Source organism: Cetorhinus maximus, chromosome 9, assembly GCF_964194155.1.
Source record: "Cetorhinus maximus chromosome 9, sCetMax3.hap1.1, whole genome shotgun sequence".
Lineage (NCBI taxonomy): Eukaryota > Metazoa > Chordata > Chondrichthyes > Lamniformes > Cetorhinidae > Cetorhinus > Cetorhinus maximus.
This window is the reverse complement of record NC_135887.1, coordinates 24,000,191-24,023,485: the sequence shown is the minus strand read 5'-3', so window position 1 is coordinate 24,023,485 and position 23,295 is coordinate 24,000,191. Positions and strand designations below refer to the sequence as shown.

Here is a 23,295-nt window from a genome sequence, read left to right as displayed (position 1 = left end):
AGTGACAACAGTGTGTACCATCTACAAGACGCACTGCAGCAACTCACCAAGCGTCCTTCAACAGCACCTTCCAAACCCATGACCCCTACCACTGAGAAGGACAACGTTAGCAGACACATGGGAACACCACCACCTGCAAGTTTTCCTCCAAGCCACTCACCATCCTCACTTGGGAATATGTCGCTGTTCCTTCACTGTCGCTGGGTCAAAATCCTGGAACTTCCTCTCTAACAGCACTGTGGGTGTACCTACAGCACGTGTACTGCAGCGGTTCAAGAAGGCAGCTCATCACCTTCTCAAGGGTAATTAGGGATGGGCAATAAATGCTGGACTAGCCAGCGACGCTCACATCTCAAAAACAAAAAGAACAATTGGATTAGAAGTTTGAATGGATTTGTGCTGGCGATGGGTTTAAATTAAATAGGGCCCTTCGGCCCATTTGATCCTCACCTTCCAGAATATCAACCCTGCTGATTCCCTTTTATAGAGTTCAGCATCCACCTGAACAGGCTAACATGTCCTTGTCCAAAGGACAGCACATCTGACAATGCAGCACTCCCTCAGTACACTAGAGTCTGGGTTATGTGCTCAAAGTCTGGTGTGGGGCTGGAAATCACAACTTGGTGACCCCAAGAGGAGATGGTTGAGAAGTGGGAATGTCCCTGGACTAGTAATCCAGAGACCCGGGCAAATGCTCTGGGGTCATGCGTTCAAATCCCACCACAGCAGCTGGTGGAATTTGAATTCACTTAATCTGGAATTGAAAGCTAGTCTCAGTAATGGTGACCGTGAACTATCATCGACCATAGAAACCCATCTGGTTCACTAATCCCCTTTGGGAAAGGAAATCTGCCATCCTTACCTGGTATGGCCTACCTGTGACTCTAGGCCCACAATAATGTGGTTGACTCTTAAATGGCCAATAAGCTTCTTTGATCATTTAGGGATGGGCAACAAAGGCTGACCTTGGCAGTGACGACCATATCCCATGAAAGAAAAAAAAACTCTCGAAAGGAAACTCTCATCCCACCCCCTCCCCATTTCATCCTCAATAACACACAGTAACATGAAGAAGGCAAGGCGTACCATTGAAGCCAGGATAGGGAGGAAGATTGTGGCTGTAGCTACGTTGCTGGTGCACTCTGTGACGATTGCCATCACCACACACAAGATAATAGCAATGGCCCAATGTGGGATTTTCTGCAGTGGAAGTAACTGGTGCCCCAGCCATTCGGATAGACCAGACACCTGGAAAAAAAAGGGTGAAGGTTTTATCTCTGACAGTGTTTTTGTTAAATGTCCAGTCCATAAGTGTGATCCTGGGCTTCTGGTCACTTGCCAATCCAATTCTCCATCCCACCCCCAAGCTCATAGTACAAAACCTTCACTTTCTACTGACCAGTTCCTATTGCAGGGTACATACACAGCTCCCCAACTTGACTGTCAGAAATTGGAGGTTGAATTACAACTTGTACTTTCTTGAGTTTAGGAGATTGAAGGATGATCTGAGCGAGGGGTTTAAAATCAAAGACAATCAATAGATGAAGAGAAAATATTTCCCCTGGTGGGGATAGTGCAAAACAAGGGAGCAGAATGTTAAAATTCAAGCCAGGCCATTCAGGGGTGATGTCAGGAAGCACTTCTTCGTGCAGAGGGGGGTGGAAATCTGGAACACTGTCCCCCCAAAAAAGCTGTTGAAATTAGGGTGATCAGTGGCATTTCCAAGACTGAGATGGATAGATGTTTGTTGGGTAAATGTGTCGGGTGAGCTAAGGTGAGTAAATGAAGGTGAGGTACAGGTCAGCCCACTGAATAGCAGCATGGGCTTGGGGGGCTGAATGGCCTCCTCCTGTTCCCAATGGTCCAATGTACTCTTCCTGTGCCAACAAAATCAACTTGAAAGGAAATGACAGTCTAGTCCCAGTTATAGGTCTTCAATTCACATGATGGCGGATGGTGACAGAACCATTTTACGCAACGAGTTGTTGTGTTCTGGAATGTGCTGCCTGAAAGGATGGTGGAAGCAGATTCAATAATAACTTTCAAAAGGGAATTTGATAAATACTGGAAAAGAAAACATTTGCAGGATAATGGGAAAAGAGCAGGCAGGAATTGGAACTAATTGGATAGCTCTTTCAATGAACCAGCACAGGCATACTGGGCTGAATGGCCTCCTTCTGTGCTATGTGATTCTATGGAATCAGACACATCATCAATCTGAGGTTGCTCAGTTTTATCTGTAAGGGCAAAGTCCCAAAATGGTCCAGATTGCACTCGATTGAACTGGTCATGAACGTGGTCAGTTCAGCCACACTATCAGCTTCTCTGTTTACCCCTGGGTTTCTAGATTCCTGACAGAGGAAAGTTATAAAAGGTGCTTACCTCACAGCCCTTAGCCAATGCAAAACCTCCTCCCAACAATAACACCACATTCCAGGGAAGCTTATGTTGGACGGTATTCCAGTCGAGGAGTTTCTTTATCTGCTTCTTGCCTGGCCAGTGTTTTAGAAAGAAACAATCTCATTATCATTTTCTTCCTACCCAATCATTTCTGCACAGCAATTGGCTGGGACGCGTTTGACATAGGATCGCTAAGTTAGCAGCAAAGATCCCAGCATTCAGGAGGCAAGTTTGAAAGGTTAAAGGGAGCTGTGTGGAGCAGTGGACCAGATAGAGTCCTTTCACCTCAACAAAATGTGTTCAAATGCAGCCCAGGTTACAGGAGGGATGTCAACCGGAATTTGTCAGGTGTGGAAGTGCGAAGTTAATTTGTGCAGTTATAGTCGAGCCCCTAAAGGGCCATGGCACAGAACTGCCTGTAATTCCAACTCAGAATGGCCACCCACACTGGTAGCAGCTGGTACTCTTGAGAGTGGGGGAAGGCGTCATGCGAAAGGAGATATAGTAAAGGGAAACAACAAAGTAATAGAGCAAGGCAGCAATTTGGGTAATGAGTTCCAGAGTGTGACAGCAAGGGACAGAACATACAATCATAAGAGTGCACCAACAGATAAGGGCGGAGATAGCAAAAATCTTTTTTTTAAAAAAAGTTTAAGCCCCTAGATCTGAATGCATGCAGTTTTGCAACAAAAGGGTTGAATTGTTAGCAGAAATAGAGACAAATATGTATGACCTGATAGGCATTACAGAGACATGGGGTGGAATTGTTCCAGTTTTGCACTAGTGCGATAGCGGGCTGGTAAAATGACGTTTTGTCCACTGGCCGCAATGGCGGGTTTTCACGCTGTATCGTCCCACATCTGCTGTATTAATTATGCATTCCTGGGAAACATACCATTTCCATGCTGGCTGGGCTCTCATTCGCCCGCCATGCCATCACCTCGCTGCTTCATCATGCCAGGCACCAAATTTAAAGTACAGCTACACTCAGTGCTCCCAGGGCTGCAGCAAAGACGACATGGCCCCAAAAGGCAAAAAGACTGCAGCCCTCGAGTGCCTTTTGGATGCCATGAAGGTTCGCTGTGATGTCCTCTACCACCTCTTTGGCCACAGGAGGGGCAGCGACATTACCACTCTGGCTTGGTAGGCAATGGCAGTGGAGATCAATGCCAATGCTGCACAGAAGAGGTTGGCCATTCAATGCAGATAGAGGATGAATGATCTCATCCATTAAGCCAGGGTAAGGCAACCATCTCATCACTCTAAACTCACACACTCAAGCCCATCACATTCACTGGCATCTCACTCACAGCCAGCTCAAGGGACATCACCACCCATTCTCACACACACCCTCACATGTCCATCTGGCCTCATCGCCTCTGGAGACTGCTTTCTCAGCCCTCACCAAGGCCACTTGCACAGATCAACATGTGCCCCCACACCCACCCTGGGATACCCCCCTTCCCCAGTACAGCTCTTGTCCTGCAGCCTCTTCCCTTGCTTGAGGCCATTTCTCCCCCTTCATCAAGCAAGACCTAGCCCTGCAGCCATTGAAAAGCCACCCACATACGGCTGATCTGGTAGGTAGAGACCTGCGGTGAGTCTCCCTAAAAGCGATGTGGTGCTGTCTGTGAAGTCTGGTGCTGATGAGTATGAGTGCTGCCCGAAGCAAGGTAGGCAAACAAACCTTGAAGTCCGAGCGATGTGCAGCCTGCCAAGTGCGTGCCTTATATATACTGTTGTCAAACCCGTCCGCCAACGTGGTCAGACAATCTAGCAGTGGGGGATGAGTCTGGCAGGCTGGCCCTATAATGATATGCTGATATATTACAATGAGGTTCCCGACGTCCGATGGCAGGGAACATGGCCCACCATTGGTGGGCGGAGCGGACCATGGCAAACTGGTTTCACGACAACATGAAACCGATTTTTGGCCTTCTCGCCATATTGTCCGCTCACGCCATCAAACACTTCTGATGCCAGCAGGCATGGAAAATCCCGGCCATGGTTGAAAGATGACCAAGGTTGGGACCTGAATGTTGAAGGGTATTTGACATATCGGAATGACAGGAAGCTAGAAAAATGTAGCTGGGTAGCTTTGTTAATTAAGGATGGCATTAGTTTGGTACTAAGAGATGACCTTAGCTTGAAAGAGCAAGATGCAGAATCAGTTTGGGTAGAGATAAGAAATAGTAAAGTTAAGAGGTCACTTGTGGGGGTAGTTTATAGGCCCCTTAAAAGTACTTACACAGTAGGACAGGGTATAGAAAAAAATGGGGTGTGTAAGAAAGGTACTACAATAATCATGGGTGACTTTCATCTACATATAGATTGGACGAAACAGATTGGCAAAGGTAGCTTGGGAAAATAAGTTGCGTGTTTTTGGGACAATTCCTTAGAGCAGTGTGTTCTAGAGCCAACCAGGGAGCAGGCCATTCTGGATCTGGTAATGTGCCATGATTAATCAATAATCTCATGGTAAAGGAGCCTCTAGGTAATAGCGATCACAACATGATAGAATTTAATGTTCAGTTTGAAAGCAAGAGGTGTGGGTCCATGACTAGTGTTTTAAACTTAAATAAAGGTAACTATGAGGGTATTAAGGCGGAGCTAGCTAAAATAAACTGGGAAATTAGGTTAAAATGTAGGACAGTAGAGCTGCAGTGGCAGACTTTTAAGGAGATTTTTAATAACTCTCAGCAAAGATTTAACTCAGTGAGAAAGAGAGAAGGACGGATCATCTTTGGATAAATAAGGAAGTTAATTCGAAAGAAACACTACAAATCTGCAAAGATTAGTGGCAGGTCAGAGGGTTGGACAGACTTTAAGAACCAGCAAAGAATGACTAAAAAGATAATAGAGGCAGAAAGAAGAGAGAAAGCTAGGTAGTAATATAAAAAGAGAAATGAAGAGTTTCTACAAATATTTAAATAAGAAAAGATCCACTAAAGCTAGTGTTGGTCCTCCAGAAAGTGAGGCTCAGAAATTGATCATGGAGAACAAAGAAATGGCAGAGGTGTTGAACAGGTATCTTGTGTCTGTCTTCACGGTAGAAGACTTAGAAAATTTCCCAAAGATACTTGAAAATCAAGAGGTGACAGGGAGGGATGACCTTAAAACAATCACAATCGTCAGGGAAAGGGTGTTGGGAAAACTATTAGACCTAAAGGTTGACCATAAGACATAGGAGCAGAAGTAGGCCATTCGGCCCTTCGAGTCTGCTTGCCATTCAATGAGATCGTGGCTGATCTGATAATCCTCAACTCCACTTTCCTGCCTTTTCCCCATAACCCTTGATTCCCTTACTGATTAAAAATGTCTTTCTCTGCTTTGAATATACTTAACGACTCAGCTTCTACAGCCCTCTGCGGTAAAGAATTCCACAGATTAACTACCCTCTGAGAGAAGAAATTCCTCCTCATCTCTGTTTTAAATGAGCAACCCCTTATTCTGAGATTATGCCCTCTGGTCCTAGACTCTCACACAAGGGGAAACAACATCTCAGCATCTACCCTGTCAAGCTTCCTAAGAATCTTATATGTTTCAATAAGGTCGCCTCTCATTCTTCTAAACTCCAATGAGTACAGGCCCAACCTACTCAATCTCTCCTCATAACAAAATCCCTCTATACCCAGAATCAACCTAGTGAACCTTCTCTTGACTGCCTCCAATGCGTATATCTTTCTTTAGATAAGGGGACCAAAACTGTTCACAATATTCTAGGTGTGGTCTAACTAGGGCCTGTATAGTTTTAGCAAGGCTTCCCTATTTTTATACTCCATTCCCTTTGAAATAAAGGCCAACATTCCATGTGCCTTCCCTATTGCCTGTTGAATTTGTATGTTAGCTTTTTGGGATTCATGCACAAGGACTCCCAAATCCCTCAGTGCTGCAGCTTTCTACAGTCTTTCTCCATTTAAATAATATTCAGCTCCTCTATTCTTCCTGCCAAAGTGCATAACCTCACATTTTCCCACATTATATTCCATCTGCCAAGTTTTTGCCCACTCACTTAACCTGTCTATATCCCTCTGTAGACACCTTGCGTCATCCTCACCACTTGCCTTCCACCTACTTTTGTACCATCTGTAAATTTGACAAGAGCACATTCACTTTCCTCATCCAAGTCATGAATATATGTTGTAAATAATTGTGGCCCCAGCACTGATCCCTGTGGCACTCCACTAGTTACAGGTTGCCATCCTGAAAATGCTTCCCTTATCCCACCTCTCTGACTTCTATTTGTTAGCCAATCCTCTATCCATGCTAATATGCCATCCCCAACACCATGGGCTCTTATCATATTAAATAGCCTTATGTGCGGTACCTTATCGAACACCTTTTGGAAATCCAAATATATTACATATACTGGTTCCCCTTTATCTATCCTGCTTGTTCCCTCCTCAAAGAATTCTAATAAACTTGTCAGACATGATTTCCCCTTCATAAAGCCATGTTGACTCTGCTTGATTAGATTATGTAATTGTAAATGCTCTGCTATTACATCCTTTATAATAGACTCTAACATTTTCCCAATGACGGATGTTAAGCTAACTGGCCTATAGTTACCTGTCTTTTGTCACTCCCACCCCCCACCCCCGCCCACCTTTTTGAATAAGGGTGTTACATTGGCAGTTTTCCAGTCCTCTGGGACTTGTCCAGCATCTAAGGATTCTTGGAAGATTACTACCAGTACATCCACTATCTCTGTAGCTACTTCTTTTAATATCCTAGGATGCAACCCATCAGGTCCAGGGGACTTATCGGCCTTTAGCCTCATTAGTTTCCCTAGTACTTTTTCTCTACTGATAGTTATTGCATTTATTTCCTCCCCTTCTTTTGCCCCTTGATTACTTAGTATTGGATTGCTATTAGTGTCTTTACCGTGAAAACTGAAGCAAAGTATTTATTCAATTCCTCTGCCATTTCCTGGTTCCCCATTATTATTTCCCCAGCCTCATTCTGTAAGGGGCCTATGTTCACTTTGGTCTCTCTTCCTTTTTATATATTTAAAGAAGCTCTTACAGTCTGTTTTTATATTACTTGCTAGTTTACCCTCAAAGCTTATTTTCTCCCTCTATTTTTTTATTTGGTCATCTTTTGTTGGTTTTTAAAACTTTCCCAATCCTCTGGTTTACCACTAATCTTTGCCACATTGTATGTCTTTTCTTTTAATTTGATAGTATCCTTAACTTCCTTGGTTAACCATGGTTGGTTTATCCCCTTCCTTGAATCCTTCTCCCTCACTGGGATAGTCATGAACAAAATGTCTGCTATTGTTCATCATCTGTTTTTTCTGCTAAAATCCTATCCCAGTTCACTCCAGCCAACTCTGCCTTCATTCCTTTGTAATTACCCTTATTTAAGTTTAGCACATTTGTTTCCGACCCAAGTTTCTCACACTCAAACTGAATGCTAAATTCTACCATGTTATGGTCACTGTTTCCTAGGGTATCTTTTACCCTGAGATCATTCAGCAAACTGCCTCATTACACATTACCAGATCCAAAATAGCCTGATCCCTGATTGGATCCACAACATATTGTTCTAGGAAACTGTCCCGAATACACTCTATGAATTCTTGCCCATGGCTACCTCTGCCAATTTGATTTTCCCAATCTACATGAAGATTAAAGTCACCCATGATTAACGTACTGCCTTTTTTACATGCCCTCATTATCTCCTGATTTATTCTCTGTCCTACAGTATAGCTACTGTGCGGGGGCCTGTAGACTACTCCCACCAATGTCGTCTTCCCCTTGATATTTATTACCTCCACCCATATGGATTCTACATATTCCGATCCAAGATCATTTCTTGCTATCGTACATATTCCATCTCGTACTAGCAAAGCTGCCCCACCACCCTTTCCTTCCTGCCTATCCTTTCAAAAAATTACATACCCCTGACTATTTAGTTCCCAGCTTTTATCTCCTAATAACCATGTCCCCCGTAATGGCCATAAGGTCATAGCCATTAACCTCTATTTGTGCTGTTAATTCATTTATTTTGTTCCGAAAACTACGTACATTTTAGTAAAGAGCCATTCAATTTGCCTTTTAACCATTTTTTCCCCCTTTGACCCTATTTGCTGCTGTTTTTTTATGTTTGTACACTCTGTCCCTTCCTGTCACACTCTGGGTATCATTACCGAAATAACTGCCTTGCAATGATACCAAATCCTTTTGCTTTTTGAGCCTATGTATCCGCTTTCCCGAACCCTTCCCCCATCTATTTAGTTTAAAGCCCTCTCTATAGCCCTAGTTATTCAATTCGCCCAGGACACTGGTCCCAGCACGGTTCAAGTGAGGCCCGACCCACCGGAACAGCTCCCTTCTATCCCAGTACTGATGCCAGTGCCCCATGAACTGAAACCCATTCCTCCCACACCAATCTTTGAGCCACGTATTTAACTCCTTGACTTTATTTATCCTATGCTAGTTTGCCCATGGCTCAGGTAGTACTGAAGAAGAGTCAAACGGACTCAAAATGTTGACTCTGTCTTTCTCTCCACGGATGCTGTCAGACCTGCTGAGTTTTTCCAGCAATTGTTGCTTTGGTTTTGGGACAGGTAGTAGGCCTGAGGTTATTACCTTGGAGGTTCTGCTTTTTAATTTAGCTCCTAACTGTTCAAATTCTTTCAGCAAAACCTCCTTTCTAGTCCTATCAACGTCATTGGTACCAATGTGGATGACAACAACTGGATCCCTCCCCTCCCACTCCAAGTTTCTCTCCAGCCCTGAGGAAATGTCCTTAACCCTGGTGCTGGGCAGGCAACACAGCCTTCAGGACTCACGCTCACGTGAGAACAGTGTCTAACCCCCTAATTATACTGTCCCCTACCACTACTACGTTCCTATTTCCTCCCCCCACTTGAATGGCTCCTTGTACCACGGTGCCGTGGTCAGTTCGCTCATCCTCCCTGCAGTCCTCGCTCTTGTCCTCACAGCTTGCAAGAACCTCGTAACTGTTGGACATTTGCAGGGGCCGAGGCTCCTCGAACTCTACCCACTGGGCCCCCATACCTGCTTCACCTGCAGTCACACCCTCATGTCCCTGATCACAGACCAGATTTGAATGACCTAATCTGAGGGGTGTGGCCGCCTCCTGGAGCAAAGTGTCCAGGTAACTTTCCCCCTCCCTGATGTGGAGCAAAGTCTGCAGCTCGGACTCCAGCTCCTTAACTCAGATCCGAAGTTCCTTGAACTGCAAACACCTGGTACAGATGTGCTCGCTCTGGATCACCTTTGTGTCCAGCAGCTCCCACATGTTGCAGCAGCAACACATTTTATTCAAATTATTAATTAATTACTCTAATATCCCCGCTCTTTACACTTTATTATAGTTATTTCTTACACACACCAGTATCGATCTTATACTTAACAAGCTGTCTACAAGAAAAAGAGAAAAAAAGACTGGAGACCTAAGCACAAACTAAAGACCTTAGTTTTAAAAACTAGAAATATTCACCAATCCTACTCACCAATCAGCTGCTCTCCACCCTCTTTTCCCTCTCGCGCTTTTAAATGATCTATCACACTCCTCTCGCACTCTCACTGTTAAAGGTCACTCTCCTCTCACATTCTCTCTGTTAAAAGGCCACTCTCTCCTCACTCTCTCAATGTTAAAGGCCACTCTCTCCTCACTCTCTCAATGTTAAAGGCCACTCTCTCCTCACTCTCTCAATGTTAAAGGCCACTCTCTCCTCACTCTCTCAATGTTAAAGGCCACTCTCTCCTCACTCTCTCAATGTTAAAGGCCACTCTCTCCTCACTCTCTCAATGTTAAAGGCCACTCTCTCCTCACTCTCTCAATGTTAAAGACCCTGCTGCTCCTCTCACTCTCTCACTGTTAAAGGCCCCGCTGCTTTTCACAAGAGCTCTCTCTGTAAATGGCTCTGCTGCTTTTCTCAAGCACTCTCTCTGTAAATGGCCCTGCTGCTTTTCTCAAGCACTCTCTCTGTAAATGGCCCTGCTGCTTTTCTCAAGCACTCTCTCTGTAAATGGCCCTGCTGCTTTTCTCAAGCACTCTCTCTGTAAATGGCCCTGCTGCTTTTCCCAAGCACTCTCTCTGTAAATGGCCCTGCTGCTTTTCTCAAGCACTCTCTCTGTAAATGGCCCTGCTGCTTTTCTCAAGCACTCTCTCTGTAAATGGCCCTGCTGCTGACAAGCCCCAGGACTGGATGGCCTGCATCCTAGGGTCTTAAAAGAAGTGGCTGCAGAGATAGTAGAGACAGTGGTTAGAATCTTTCAAAATTCCTTAGATTCTGGAACTGTCCCAGCAGATTGGGAATAGCAAATGTAACGTCTTTATTCAAGAAAGGAAGCAGGCATAAAGCGGGAAACTATAGGATAGTTAGCCTAACATCTGTCATAGGGCAAGTGCTAGGATCCATTATTAAGGATGTTATGGCAAGATATTTAGAAAATCATAATGGGATCAAGCAGAGGCAACATGACTTTATTAAAGGGAAATCCAACCTATCTTTTGACAAAGTAACAGTCAAGGTAGATAAAGGGAAACAGGTAGATGTTATATAAAGTTTAAGGTATGTTAGTGCAGCTCAGCCATGTGGAATGTACATCTTGTGGGATGTGGGAAGTAGTGCAGACACAAAATGCCCTCGAGGACCACATCTGCAGGAAGGGTCACCAGCTGCAGAAATTTGAGCTTCACGTTGTGGAGCTTGATCAACAGCTGGAGTCACTGTGGTGCATCCGCAAGGCTGAAGATTATGTGGATGGCACGTTTAGAGAGGTGGTCACACCACAGTTAAGAAGTACACAGGCAGAGAGGGAATGGGTGACCACCAGAGTATCTAAGAGAAACAGGCAGGTCTTGCAGGAATCCCCTTGGGGTATCTCACTCTCTCTTTGCCATTTTGGATACTGGTGGGCGAGATGGTTTCTCCGGGGACTGTAATAAGAGCCAGGTTTGTGGCACCACGGGTGGCTCAGCTGCACAGGAGGGGAGGTAGAAGAGTGGAAGTGCTATAGTGGTAGGGGATTCCATAGTTAGGGGAGCAGACAGGCGTTTCTGTGACCACAGACGTGACTCCAGGATGGTATGTTGCCCCCCTGGTGCCAGGGTCAAGGATGTCACAGAGTAGCTGCAGGACATTCTTTTGGGGCAGGGTGAACAGCCAAAGATCATGGTCCACGTTGGGACCAATTACATAGGTAGGAAAAGGGATGAGGTCCTGAAAGCAGATTTTAGGGAGTTAGGAAGGGAAATAAAAAGCAGGATCTTAAGAACCGTAATCTCAGGATTACTCCAAGTGCCATATGCTAGTGAGTATAAGAATAGGAAGATTGAGCAGTTCAGCATGTGGCTGGAGAAATGGAGTAGAAGGGAGGGCTTTAGAGTTCTGAGGCATTGGGACCGGTTCTGGGGCAGGTGGGACCTGTACAAGAAGGACGTGTTACATCTTAACAGGACTGGGACTAATGTCCTCGTGGGGAGGTTTGCTAGTGCTTTTGGGGAGGGTATAAACTAGATTGGCAGGCGGATGGGAACCTATGGGGAAATTCAGTGTGCAGAGGAGAAAAACTGGCAGCAGAAAGTAGTGAAGTATCAACTGATAACGAGGATATATCAGAGAGTAGTATCAAGGTAGGTAGAATATTTGGAGAGTTTGATAAAATTAGAGTAGGCAACAGTTAGTCATTAGATGGGGCTAGAGTAAAGGGGAAAGTAAAGTGCATGTATGTGAATGCATGGAGTGTGGTTAATAAGGTTGGTGAACTGTAGGCACAGGTTGACAAATGGAATTATATTATTGCTACAATAGAGACTTGGCTTAAAGAAGGGCAGGACTGGGCATTAAATATTCCTGGGTACGAGATGTTTAGGAGAGACAGGAGAGGAGGGGGGCGTTGGTGGGGGAGTAACAATATTGATTAAAGATGGCATTACAGTACTGGAGAGAGAGGATGTTCTAGAGGGGTCAAGGGCAGAATCTCTCTGGCTAAAGATAAGGAATGAAAAATGTGCAATAACATTGATTGGTGTAGTATATAATCCACCAACTAGTTGAAAGGATGTGGATAAACAAATTTACAACAAAATTACAGAGAGGTGCAAGAATTATAGAGGGACTTCAATTATCTAAAAAAGACTGGGATAGGAATAGTACAGAGGGGCGAGAGTTCCTGGAATGTGTTCAAGATCATTTTCTGCAGCAGTATGTTTCCAGAAGGCAGGCACTTTTAGACCTGGTTTTGGGGAATGAGTTGGCCCAAGTGGATCAAATGTCAGTGGGAGAGCCTCCAGGGGACAGTGGCCGTTGTATCATAAGGTTTATGTTAATCATGGAAAAGGACAGAGAACAATCCAGAGCAGGGATAATTAATTGGGGGAAAGCCAACTTCGATGGGATGAGAATGCATCTGAGTCGAATGAGTTGGAATCAAACATTGACAAAAAAGACAGTGGCTGAACAATGGGCCACCTTTAAAGAAAAACTATTGCAGGCAATGTCCAGGTATATTCCCTTGAAGGGGAAAAGCAGGACAAATAAATCCAGAGCACCCTGGAAAACGAGAGAGATAGTGGTAAAGATGAAAAGGAAGAAGTGTGCATATGACAGATGTCAGGTAGAAAACACAATGGAAATCAGGCTGAATACAGAAGGACCAGAGGGGAAGTGAAGAAATTAATAAGAAAAACAAGGAAAGAGCATGAAACGAGGCTGACAATGAACATAAAAAAGAATTCCAAGGTCTTCCATAAGCATGTAAATAATAAAAGGGTGGTAAAAGAAAGAGTATGGCCAATTAGGGACAAAAAAAGGGGACTTGCATGTGGAGGCTGAAGAAATAGTGCAGGTACTGAACAAGCCCTTTGCATGTCTTTACAAAGGAAGAGGATCCTACCCAGACCGAGGTGAGAGAGGAGGTAACTCATACACTAAAAGAACTTACAATTGAGGGGAAGGAGGTGTTAGAAAGGCTATCTTTACTTAAAATAGATAAGGTACCAGAACTGGATGAGATGCATCCAAGGGTACTGAAGGAAGTGAGAGTGGAAATTGCAGATGCACTAGTGATAATCTTTCAGTCTTCCTTAGACACAGGGGAGGTGCCAGAGGACTGCAGAATTGCGAATGCTGCACCTTTGTTCAAAAAGGGATGGCAACTACAGACTAGTCAGTTTGACCTCAGTGTTAGGGAAGTTTCTGGAAACTATAGTTCGGGACAAAATCAATAATCACTCAGACAAGCGCAAGATAATTAAGGAAAGCCAGCAGGGTTTCATTAAGGGAAAATCACGTTTAACTAACTCGTTGAGATTTTTTGAGGAGGTAACAGAGAAGGTTGATAAGGGAAACGTTGTTGATGTGGTGTATATGGGTTTTCAAAAGGCATTTGATACAGTGCCACACAACAGACGTGAGCAAAATTCTAGGTCATGGAATAAAAGGGAAAGTAGGCACTTGGATAAGAAGTTGGCTGAGTGACAGGAAACAGAGTAGTGATAAATGGTTGTTTTACAGATTGGAGGAAGGTTTGTAGTGGAGTTCCCCAGGGGTCAGTGTTGGGACCCTTGCTCTTCCTAATATATATTAATGGCCTAGACTGCGGTGCGCAGGGCATAATTTCAAAATTTGCAGATGATACGAAGATTGGAAATGTTGTCAACTGTGATGGGGATACTCTCGAACTTCAAAAGGACATAGACATGTTGGTGGATTGGGCAGACAAGTGGCAGATGGAGTTCAATGCAGAGAAGTGTGAGGTGATTCATTTTGGCAGGAAAAATGTGGTGAGACAGCATAAAATAAAGGGCGAGCCTCTAAAGGTGCTGCAGGAACAGGGGGACCTCGGTGTATACATACATAGGTCAGTGAAGAAGGCAGGGCATGTTGAGAGAGCAATTAATAAAGCATACAGTATCTTAGGCTTTATTAATAGGGGCATTGAGTACAAGAGTAAGGAGGTCATGGTAAGAGTGTCCTGCAGTCAGCATCACGGTGAAGCAGTCTGGGAAGAGCGTTCTGCAGTCAGCATCACTGTGAAGCAGCCTGGGAAGAGCGTCCTGCAGTCAGCATCGCGGTGAAGCAGTCTGGGAAGAGCGTCCTGCAGTCAGCATCATGGTGAAGCAGTCTGGGAAGAGTGTACTGCAGTCAGCATCATGGTGAAGCAGTCTGGGAAGAGTATCCTGCAGTCAGCATCGTGGTGAAGCAGACTGGGAAGAGTGTCCTGCAGTCAGTTCTTGTTGAAAATAACAAGAGTGACATCACAAGACAGTGTGAGAGAGCGGCGGAGAGATCAGAACCAGAATGAGTGTGGGGAAGCTTCAAAAAGTTACATTAGCACAAAGGTGAGAGCTGATTGGTGAGTAGTGAGTAAGTGTTTTACTCCAGTTTTTCTCCAGTTTAAAATAGATTAAGCTAAGGAAAGGTAAGCGTTCTAGTTTTTATTTAAAGTACATAAATAATTTAACTTTTTTTACTATTTAACTTAAAGTAAGGGGGTTTTTTTCAACTAGAGGAATGACAGGGCAGCTCTGTCCCATGTTATGTACCGCCTGCAACATGTGGGAAGTCCTAGATGCTCCTTGCACTCTGACTGACCACATGTGCAGGAAGTGCCACCAGCTGCAGCTACTTGAGCTCAGGGTTTCGGAGCTTGAGCGGCAGCTGGAGGCACTGAGGTGCATTCACGAGGCTGAGAATTTCGTGGATAGCACATTTTTAGATGTGGTCACCCCACAGCTTACGGAAGTGCAGACAGAGAGAGAATGGGTGACCATCAATCAGAAGAAAGGTGGCAGGCAGGTAGTCAGGAAATCCACAGGGTGCATCTCGCTTGAGAACTGTTTTTCTGTGTTGGTAAATAGTGAGAGTGACGATTCCTCTGGGGAGTTCAGCCAAGCTCATGGCACTGTGAGTGGCTCAGCTGCAGATGGGGGGAGGAAAAAGATGGGAAGAGCAATAGTGGTAGGAGACTCGATAGTAAGGGGAACATACAGGCGTTTCTGTAGCAATAGGCGTGACTCCAGGATGGTATGTTGCCTTCCTGGGGCCAGGGTCAAGGATGTCACTGAATGGCTGCAGGGCATTCTAAAGGGGGAGGGCAAACAGACAGAGATCGTGGTACATATTGGTACCAATGACGTAGGTAGAAAGAGGGATGAGGTCCTGCACGCAGAACTTAGGGAGCTGGGAAACATTAAAAAACAGGACCTCAAAGGTAGTAATCTCTGGATTACTTCCAGTGCCTCACGGAAGTGAGTATAGAAATAGGTTAGTCTAGATGAATGCGTGGCTGGAGAGATGATGCAGGAGGGAGGGATTTAGATTTCTGGGACACTGGGACTGTTTCTGGGGGCGGTGGGACCTGTACAAGGCGGACGGGTTGCACCTGAACGAGAATGGGACCAACATGATAAGACCATAAGTCCATAAGACATAGGAGCAGAAATTAGGCCATTCGGTCCATCGAGTCTGCTCCGCCATTCAATCATGGCTGACAAGTTTCTCAACCCCATTCTCCCGCCTTCGCCCCGTAACCTTTGATCCCCTTACTAATCAAGAACCTATCTATCTCGGTCTTAAATACACTCAATGACCTGGCCTCCACAGCCTTCTGTGGCAATGAATTCCATAGATTCACCACTCTCTAGCTAAAGAAGTTTCTCCTCATCTCTTTTCTAAAAGGTCTTCCCTTTACTCTGAGGCTGTGCCCTCGGGTCCTAGTCTCTCCTACTAATGGAAACATCTTCCTCACATCCACTCTATCCAGGCCTTTCAGTATTCTGTAAGTTTCAGTCAGATCCCCCCTCATTCTTCTAAACTCCATCGAGTATAGTCCCAGAGTCCTCAAACATTCCTCATATGTTAAGCCTTTCAATCCTGGGATCGTTCTCGTGAACCTCTTCTGGACCCTCTCCAGGGCCAGAACATCATTCCTGAGGTACAGGGCCCAAAATTGCTCACAATATTCTAAATGTGGTCTGACCAGAGCCTTATAAAGCCTCAGCAGCACATCCCTACTTTTATATTCTAGTCCTCTCGAAATAAGTGCCAACATTGCATTTGCCTTCCTAACTACCGACTCAACCTGCAAGTTAACCTGAAGAGAATCCTGGACTAGGACTCCCAAGTCCCTTTGCACTCCAGATTTCTGAATTCTCTCCCCATTTAGAAAATAGTCTATGCCTCTATTCTTCCTACCAAAGTGCATGACCTCACTTTTCCCCACGTTGTATTCCATCTGCCACTTCTTTGCCCATTCTCCTAACCTGTCCAAATTCTTCTGCAGCCTCCCTGCCTCCTCAATACTACCTGTCCCTCCACCTATCTTTGTATCATTTGCAAACGTAGCCAGAATGCCCTCAGTTCCTTCATCTAGATCATTAATGTATAAAGTGAAAAGTTGTGGTCCCAACACTGACCCCTGCGGAACTCCACTAGTCACCGGCTGTCATCCTGAGAAGGACCCCCTTATCCCCACTCTCTGCCTCCTGCCAGACAGCCAATCTTCTATCCATGCTAGTACCTTGCCTCTAACACCATGGGCTCTCATCTTACTGAGCAGCCTCCTGTGCGGCACCTTGTCAAAGGCCTTCTGGAAGTCCAAGTAGATAACATCCATTGGCTCTCCTTTGTCTAACCTACTCATTACCTCCTCAAAGAATTCTAACAGATTTGTCAGGCATGACCTCCCCTTGATGAAACCATACTGACCTTGCCCTATTTTACCATGCACTTCCAAGTATTCTGAAATCTCATCCTTAATAATGGACTCTAAAATCTTACCAACGACCGAGGTCAGGCTAATCGGCCTGTAATTTCCCGTCTTTTGCCTCACTCCCTTCTTAAACAGGGGGGTTACATTAGCGATTTTCCAGTCCTCTGGGACCCTCCCTGACTCCAGTGATTCCTGAAAGATCACCACTAACGCCTCCGCTATCTCTTCAGCTATCTCCTTCAGAACTCTGGGGTGTAATCCATCTGGTCCAGGTGATTTATCCACCTTCAGACCTTTCAGTTTTCCTAGCACCTTCTCCTTGGTAATGGCCACCATACTCACCTCTGCCCCCCAGCTCTCTTGAACTTTGGGAATGTTACTCATGTCTTCCACCGTGAAGACTGACGCAAAGTACCTATTCAGTTCCTCCGCCATTTCTTTGTTCCCCACTACTACTTCTCCAGCGTCATTTTCCAGCGCCCCAATGTCCACTTTTGCCTCTCTTACCCTTTATATATCTAAAAAAAACTCTTGCAATCTTCTTTTATATTACTGGCTAGTTTATCCTCATATTTAATCTTCTCCCTCCTTATTTCTTTTTTAGTTGTCCTCTGTTGGTCTTTGTAGGCTTCCCAATCCCTTGGTTTCCCACTGCTCTTCGCCGCATTGTATGCTTTCTCTTTAGCTTTTATGCTGTCCCTGACTTCCCTTGTCAACCATGGCTGCCTCGTCCTCCCTTTAGTATGCTTCTTCTTCCTAGGGATGAATTTTTGCTGTGTCTCCCAAATTACTCCCAGAAACTCCTGCCATTGCTGTTCCACTGTCTTTCCTGCTAGGCTCATCCCCCAGTCAATTCTGGCCAGCTCCTCCCTCATGCCTCTGTAGCTGCCTGTATTTAACTGTAATACCGTTACATCTGATTCCAGCTTTTTCCTCTCAAATTGCAGGGTGAATTCTATCATATTATGGTTACTTCCTCCTAAGGGTTCCTTCACCTTAAGCTCCCTTATCAAATCTGCCTCATTACACATCACTAAATCTAGAATTGTCTCCTTGCGGGGAGGTTTGCTCGTGCTGTTGGGGAGGGTTTAAACTAACATGGCAGGGAGATGGGATCCTGAGAGGAGGTTCAGTAGGGGGGAGATGCACAGTCAAAATTAGAAGAGAGAGTAAGTGAGTCTGGAAGCCATAGAAATTATAAGCCAGTTAAGGCAGAAGGGAGTTTGGCAAGGTTGGATGGTATTTATTTTAATGCAAGGAGTCTGACGAATAAGGCAGATGAGTTGAGGGCACAAATTAACACATGGAACTATGATGTCATTGCTGTCACAGAGACATGGCTGAGAGAGGGGCAGGATTGGCAGCTCAATATTCTAGGATATAGGGTCTTCAGACGAGACAGGGAAGGAGGTAAAAGAGGAGAGGGTATTGCAATATTGATCAAGGAATCAATTACAGCAGTAAGGAGGGATGACATCTTAGAAGGCTCCTCAAATGAAGCCATATGGGTAGAACTGCAAAACAATAAAGGAGCTATCACATTTCTGGGAGTGTACTGTAGGCCCCCAAACAGTCAGAGAAAAATAGAAGAGCAAATATGTAGGCAAATTTCAGATAAGTATAAAAATAATAGGGTAGTAATAGTGGGGGATTTCAACTTCCCCAACATTAACTGGGTTAGTCGTAGTGTTAGAGGGAGCGGAATTCTTAAAATGCATCCAGGAGTGCTTTTTAAGCCAGTATGTAGGAGGTCCTACAAGAGTTCCTGGACTTAATTTTAGGGAATGAAGCCAGGCAAGTGGTAGAGGTATCAGTGGGGGAGCATTTTGCAGATAGTGATCATAACTCCGTTAGATTCAAGGTTGTAATGGAAAAGGACAAGGATGGGCCAGAAACACTAGAAGTCCTAGTGGAGTACAGAATGTGTAGGGGGGAACTTAAAAAGGAAATTAGGAGAGCAAATAGGGGGCATGCAAAAACATTGGCAGGTAAAATAAAGGAAAATCCAAAGTTATTTTACAAGTATATGAAGAGTAAGAGGATAACTAGGGAAAGAGTAGGGCCCATTAAGGACCATTGTGGTAATTTGTGTGTGGAGCCAGAAGACGTGGTTAGGGTTCTAAATGAATACTTTGTGTCGGTGTTCACAAGTGAGAGGGGTGATGTGGATATGGAAATCAGGCAGAAGGACTGTGATATAATTGAAGAAATTAGCATAGAAAGGGAGGAGGTTCTAAGTGGTCTGGCAGGCTTAAAAGTAGATAAATCTCCAGGCCCGGATGAAATGTATCCCAGGCTGTTGATTGAGGCAAGGAAGGAGATAGCAGGGGTGCTGGCAATAATTTTCAATACCTCTCTGGCCACAGGAGAGGTACCAGAGGACTGGAGGACAGCCAATGTGGTACCGTTATTCAAGAAGGGAGGAAGGGATAAACCAGGGAATGACAGGCCAGTCAGTCTAACCTCGGTGGTGGGGAAACTATTGGAAGCAATTCTGAGGGACAGAATTAATCTACACTTGGAGAGGCAGGGCTTAATCAAGGACAGTCAGCATGGTTTTGTTAAGGGGAGGTCATGTCTGACCAATTTGATTGAATTTTTCCAAGAGGTGACCAGATGTGTAGATGAGGGTAATGCATTTGACGTGGTCTACTTGGACTTCAGCTAGGCTTTTGATAAGGTCCCGCATGGGAGACTGATAACGAAGGTAAGAGCCCATGGGATCCAAGGCAATTTGGTAAATTTGATCCAGAATTGGCTGAATGGCAGGAAGCAGAGGGTGATGGTCAAGGGGTGTTTTGTGACTGGATGCCTGTGTCCAGTGGGGTTCTACAGGGATCGGTGTTGGGTCCCTTGCTGTTTGTGGTAAATATAAACGATTTAGATTTGAATGTAGGAGAGTTGATCAGTAAGTTCGCGGATGACAAGAAAATTGGTGGGGTGGTAAATAGTGAGGAGGGTAGCCCTAGATTACAGGAGGATATAGGCGGGCTAATCAATGGCAAATGGAATTTAATCTGGATAAATGTGAGGTGATGCACTTGGGCAGGACAAACAAGGCACGGGAATACAGGATGAATGATAGGACACTGGAAAGTACCAAGGATCAGAGGGACCTTGGTGTGCATGTCCACCGGTCTCTTAAGGTAACGGGATAGGTAGATAAGGCGGTTATGAAGGCATATGAAATACTTGCCTTTATTAGCCGAGGCATAGAATATAAGAGCAGGGAGGTTATGCTGGAACTGTATAAAATGCTTGTTAGGCCACAGCTAGAGTATTGTGTGCAGTTCTGGAATCCGCATTATCGGAAGGATGTGATTGCACTAGAGAGAGTGCAGAGGAGATTTACCAGGATGTTGCCTGGGCTGGAGAGTTTTAATTATGAGGAGAGATTGGATAGACTGGGGTTATTTTCCCTGGAGCAGAGGAGATTGAGGGGGTACATGATTGAGGTGTATAAAATTATGAGGGGCATAGATAGGGTAGATAGGAAGGAACTATTCCCCTTGGTGGAGGGATCAATAACCAGGGGGCATAGATTTAAGGTAAGGGGCAGGAGGTTTAGAAGGGATGTGAGGAAGAATTTTTTCACCCAGAGGGAGGTGGGAATCTGGAACTCACTGCCTGAAAGGGTGGTAGAGGCAGAAACCCTCATAATATTTAAGACGTTTTTGGATGTGCATTCATGATGCCATGGCAGACAAAGCTATGGACCTAGAGCTGGAAAATGGGAATGGAATAGTTAGGTACTTGTTTGACCGGCGCAGACTCGATGGGCTGAAGGGCTTTTTTCTGCCCTGTAGACCTCTATGACTCTATGACTAGGTCATGTTGAACTTGTATAAGACACGAGTTGGGCCTCATCTGGAGTACTGCGTCCAGTTCTGGGTGCCATGTTTGAAGGATGTGAAGGTATTGGAGAGAGTACAGAGGAGATTCACAAGAATGATTCCAGGGATAAATAATTGTAGCTATGAGGATAGACTGGGAGAGGTTGGGACTGGTTTCCTTGGAGAAAAGAAGGCTGAGAGGAGACTTGATAGAGGTATTCAAGATCCTGAGAGGTATGGACAGGGTAAATAGTGAGAAACTGTTCCCACTCAAGAGAACATCAAGAACTAGAGGGCATAGATTCAAAATAAATGGCAAAAGGAGTAAATGTGATGCGAGGAAAATTTTTTGCATCTAGAGGCTGGTTGGAGTCTGGAACAAACTTCTTGATAGGATGGTGGAGGCTGGTTCGATCGAGGTATTCAAAAGGGAATTGGATTGCTACCTGAAAAGAGAGAATGTGCCAGGTTACGGGGATAAGACAGGGGAGTGGGACTAGGTGGAATGCTCTTTCAGAGAGCCAGTGCAGACTCAATTGGCCTCCTCTGCACTGGAATGATACTGTGATACTGTTAGTCTGTGGAATTCTCTTCCCTAGAGAGCAGTGGAGGCTGGGTCATTGAATTTATTCAAGGCTGAGTTGGACAGATTTTTGATTGACAAGGGAGTCAAGGGTTATGGGGGGGGGCAACAGGAAGGTGTAGCTGAGACCATAACCAGATCATGATCTTATTGAATGGTGGAGCAGGCTCGAAGGACCAAGTGGCCTACTCGTGCTCCTAAATCCTATGTTCCAATTGGGGCAGAGACACATTGTTGGGGCCAGTGTAGAGGAAGCTTTACTTTGTATCTAACCCCGTTGCTGTACCTGTCCTACACACATACCTGAAATTCTCTTCCTCGAGCCCTTGACCTGATTCCAGGGTTTAAAGTTTGGCTTCTGCGATGGAACTATGAACATGAGGATAGCGATGAAGAGAACCACAGTGGCATCAGTGACATATCTGAAACGAGCAAGAGTTAGTTAGAGTCAAGTTAATAGATCTCTACTGGTTCATCACTGTGGATGAGAGATGGTCACAGAGTCTAGTGTGGAGCTGGAAAGGGGCAGTGAAAATGTTCGAGCTCCCGATCCTGATCAGTACCTACAGCTGAAGTCTGGACATTGGGTGAAGGGTGGAAACGAGTTCAGCTCAGTGTGAGATGTTCATCCATGAGCCACAGGAAAAGATTCTGTTCCCACGCTCTGCAGAATCAGTTTTTTCACCGTGAATGTGAATAGTCAAAGCTTCAAAAAGCGCAGAAACATAAAGGGTTTGCCGCAATGCTGGCGTCCAAACACAAATGTGGGTAAGTTTCTGGACAGTAGCCAATGCTCTGGCACAGTTTCCAAGAGCAAGTTGGCCTCATGGAGGGAAACAGGCCGAAAACAAAAGGAGTTCCAAATTTATTCAACCTCCAGACTTGGGATTTCAGATTTGGATTTTGTCACTTTGATCTTCATCAGACCAGGCCCATTCATCACTCTCAGATTCTGTCACTTCCTCTTGTTTCACTCTATCTTTTATTCCCTGCTCTAGGTTTCTTCGACAGTTTCTGGTGCATCTTGGCTGAGGCCATTTGGCAGTCAGCCCCTCAGGCCAGAGCCCGGGTGTTTCGTGTCAATTAGACTGAAACAGCTGAATGCAGGGTGTAGGCACAGAGCCAGGTTCAGTGTCAGGCCAGCACATTGTGGAACTAGGCACCTACTCCGAATGGTCAAAATGCCATTCTAGTTCATTAGAGATCTGAGTTGTTTTCTCGATAAAGTGTGGAAGCGTTGTCCTGCCTCCCCCAGTGGCTCTGGGGGTAAACTATCTGAAACTCAACTTCATTGAGCGGTAAGTTCCCAGCTAGAGTAGCCACTGACCTCAGTAACCCTGTGATAACTCATGAGAGCAGGGCAGGTCTGGCTGTGATGCCTCACTGTCTGGGTTCACACAAGAACAATAGCCACTTGGTTGACAGTGGCCAAGGTATTGGATCCCACTCCCTGACAGCACCTCTAGCAGGAAAATTGTGGAGAAACTAAACACAGACATACCATGATTGGACATTTTGAGACTGCACCTGGGGCATATATTGAGGTAGACAACCTGCAACGGGCTGCAAGTTACATTGGCGCCACACAAGTGCCAGGCAATGACCATCGTTTACAAGCATACATAATCATTACCCCTTGACATGGCAATAACATCGCTGAATCACCGAGTATCAATGTCCTGGGGGTTATAATTGACCAGAAACTGAACTGGACCAGCCATATAAATACTGTGGCTACAAGAACAGGTCAGAGGCTGGGAATCCAGCGACGAGTAACTCACCTCCT

The 23,295-nt window shown here is 45.1% G+C and overlaps 1 protein-coding gene across 4 annotated transcripts in view; it reads right to left on the bottom strand.

Moving 5' to 3' along the window:
* LOC144684468 (Na(+)/citrate cotransporter-like) overlaps nucleotides 1-23,295 on the bottom strand; it is a 73,206-nt gene that overhangs the window by 8,958 nt on the left and 40,953 nt on the right. For all 4 annotated transcript variants that reach the window (XM_078548278.1, XM_078548280.1, XM_078548281.1 and 1 more), the window contains 3 exons: nucleotides 21,813-21,931; nucleotides 2,383-2,492; nucleotides 1,087-1,248 (listed from right to left, as the gene is read on the bottom strand). In XM_078548278.1, the coding sequence (XP_078404404.1) occupies nucleotides 1,087-1,248; nucleotides 2,383-2,492; nucleotides 21,813-21,931 (391 nt within the window). The remainder of the gene's footprint in view (nucleotides 1-1,086; nucleotides 1,249-2,382; nucleotides 2,493-21,812; nucleotides 21,932-23,295) is intronic.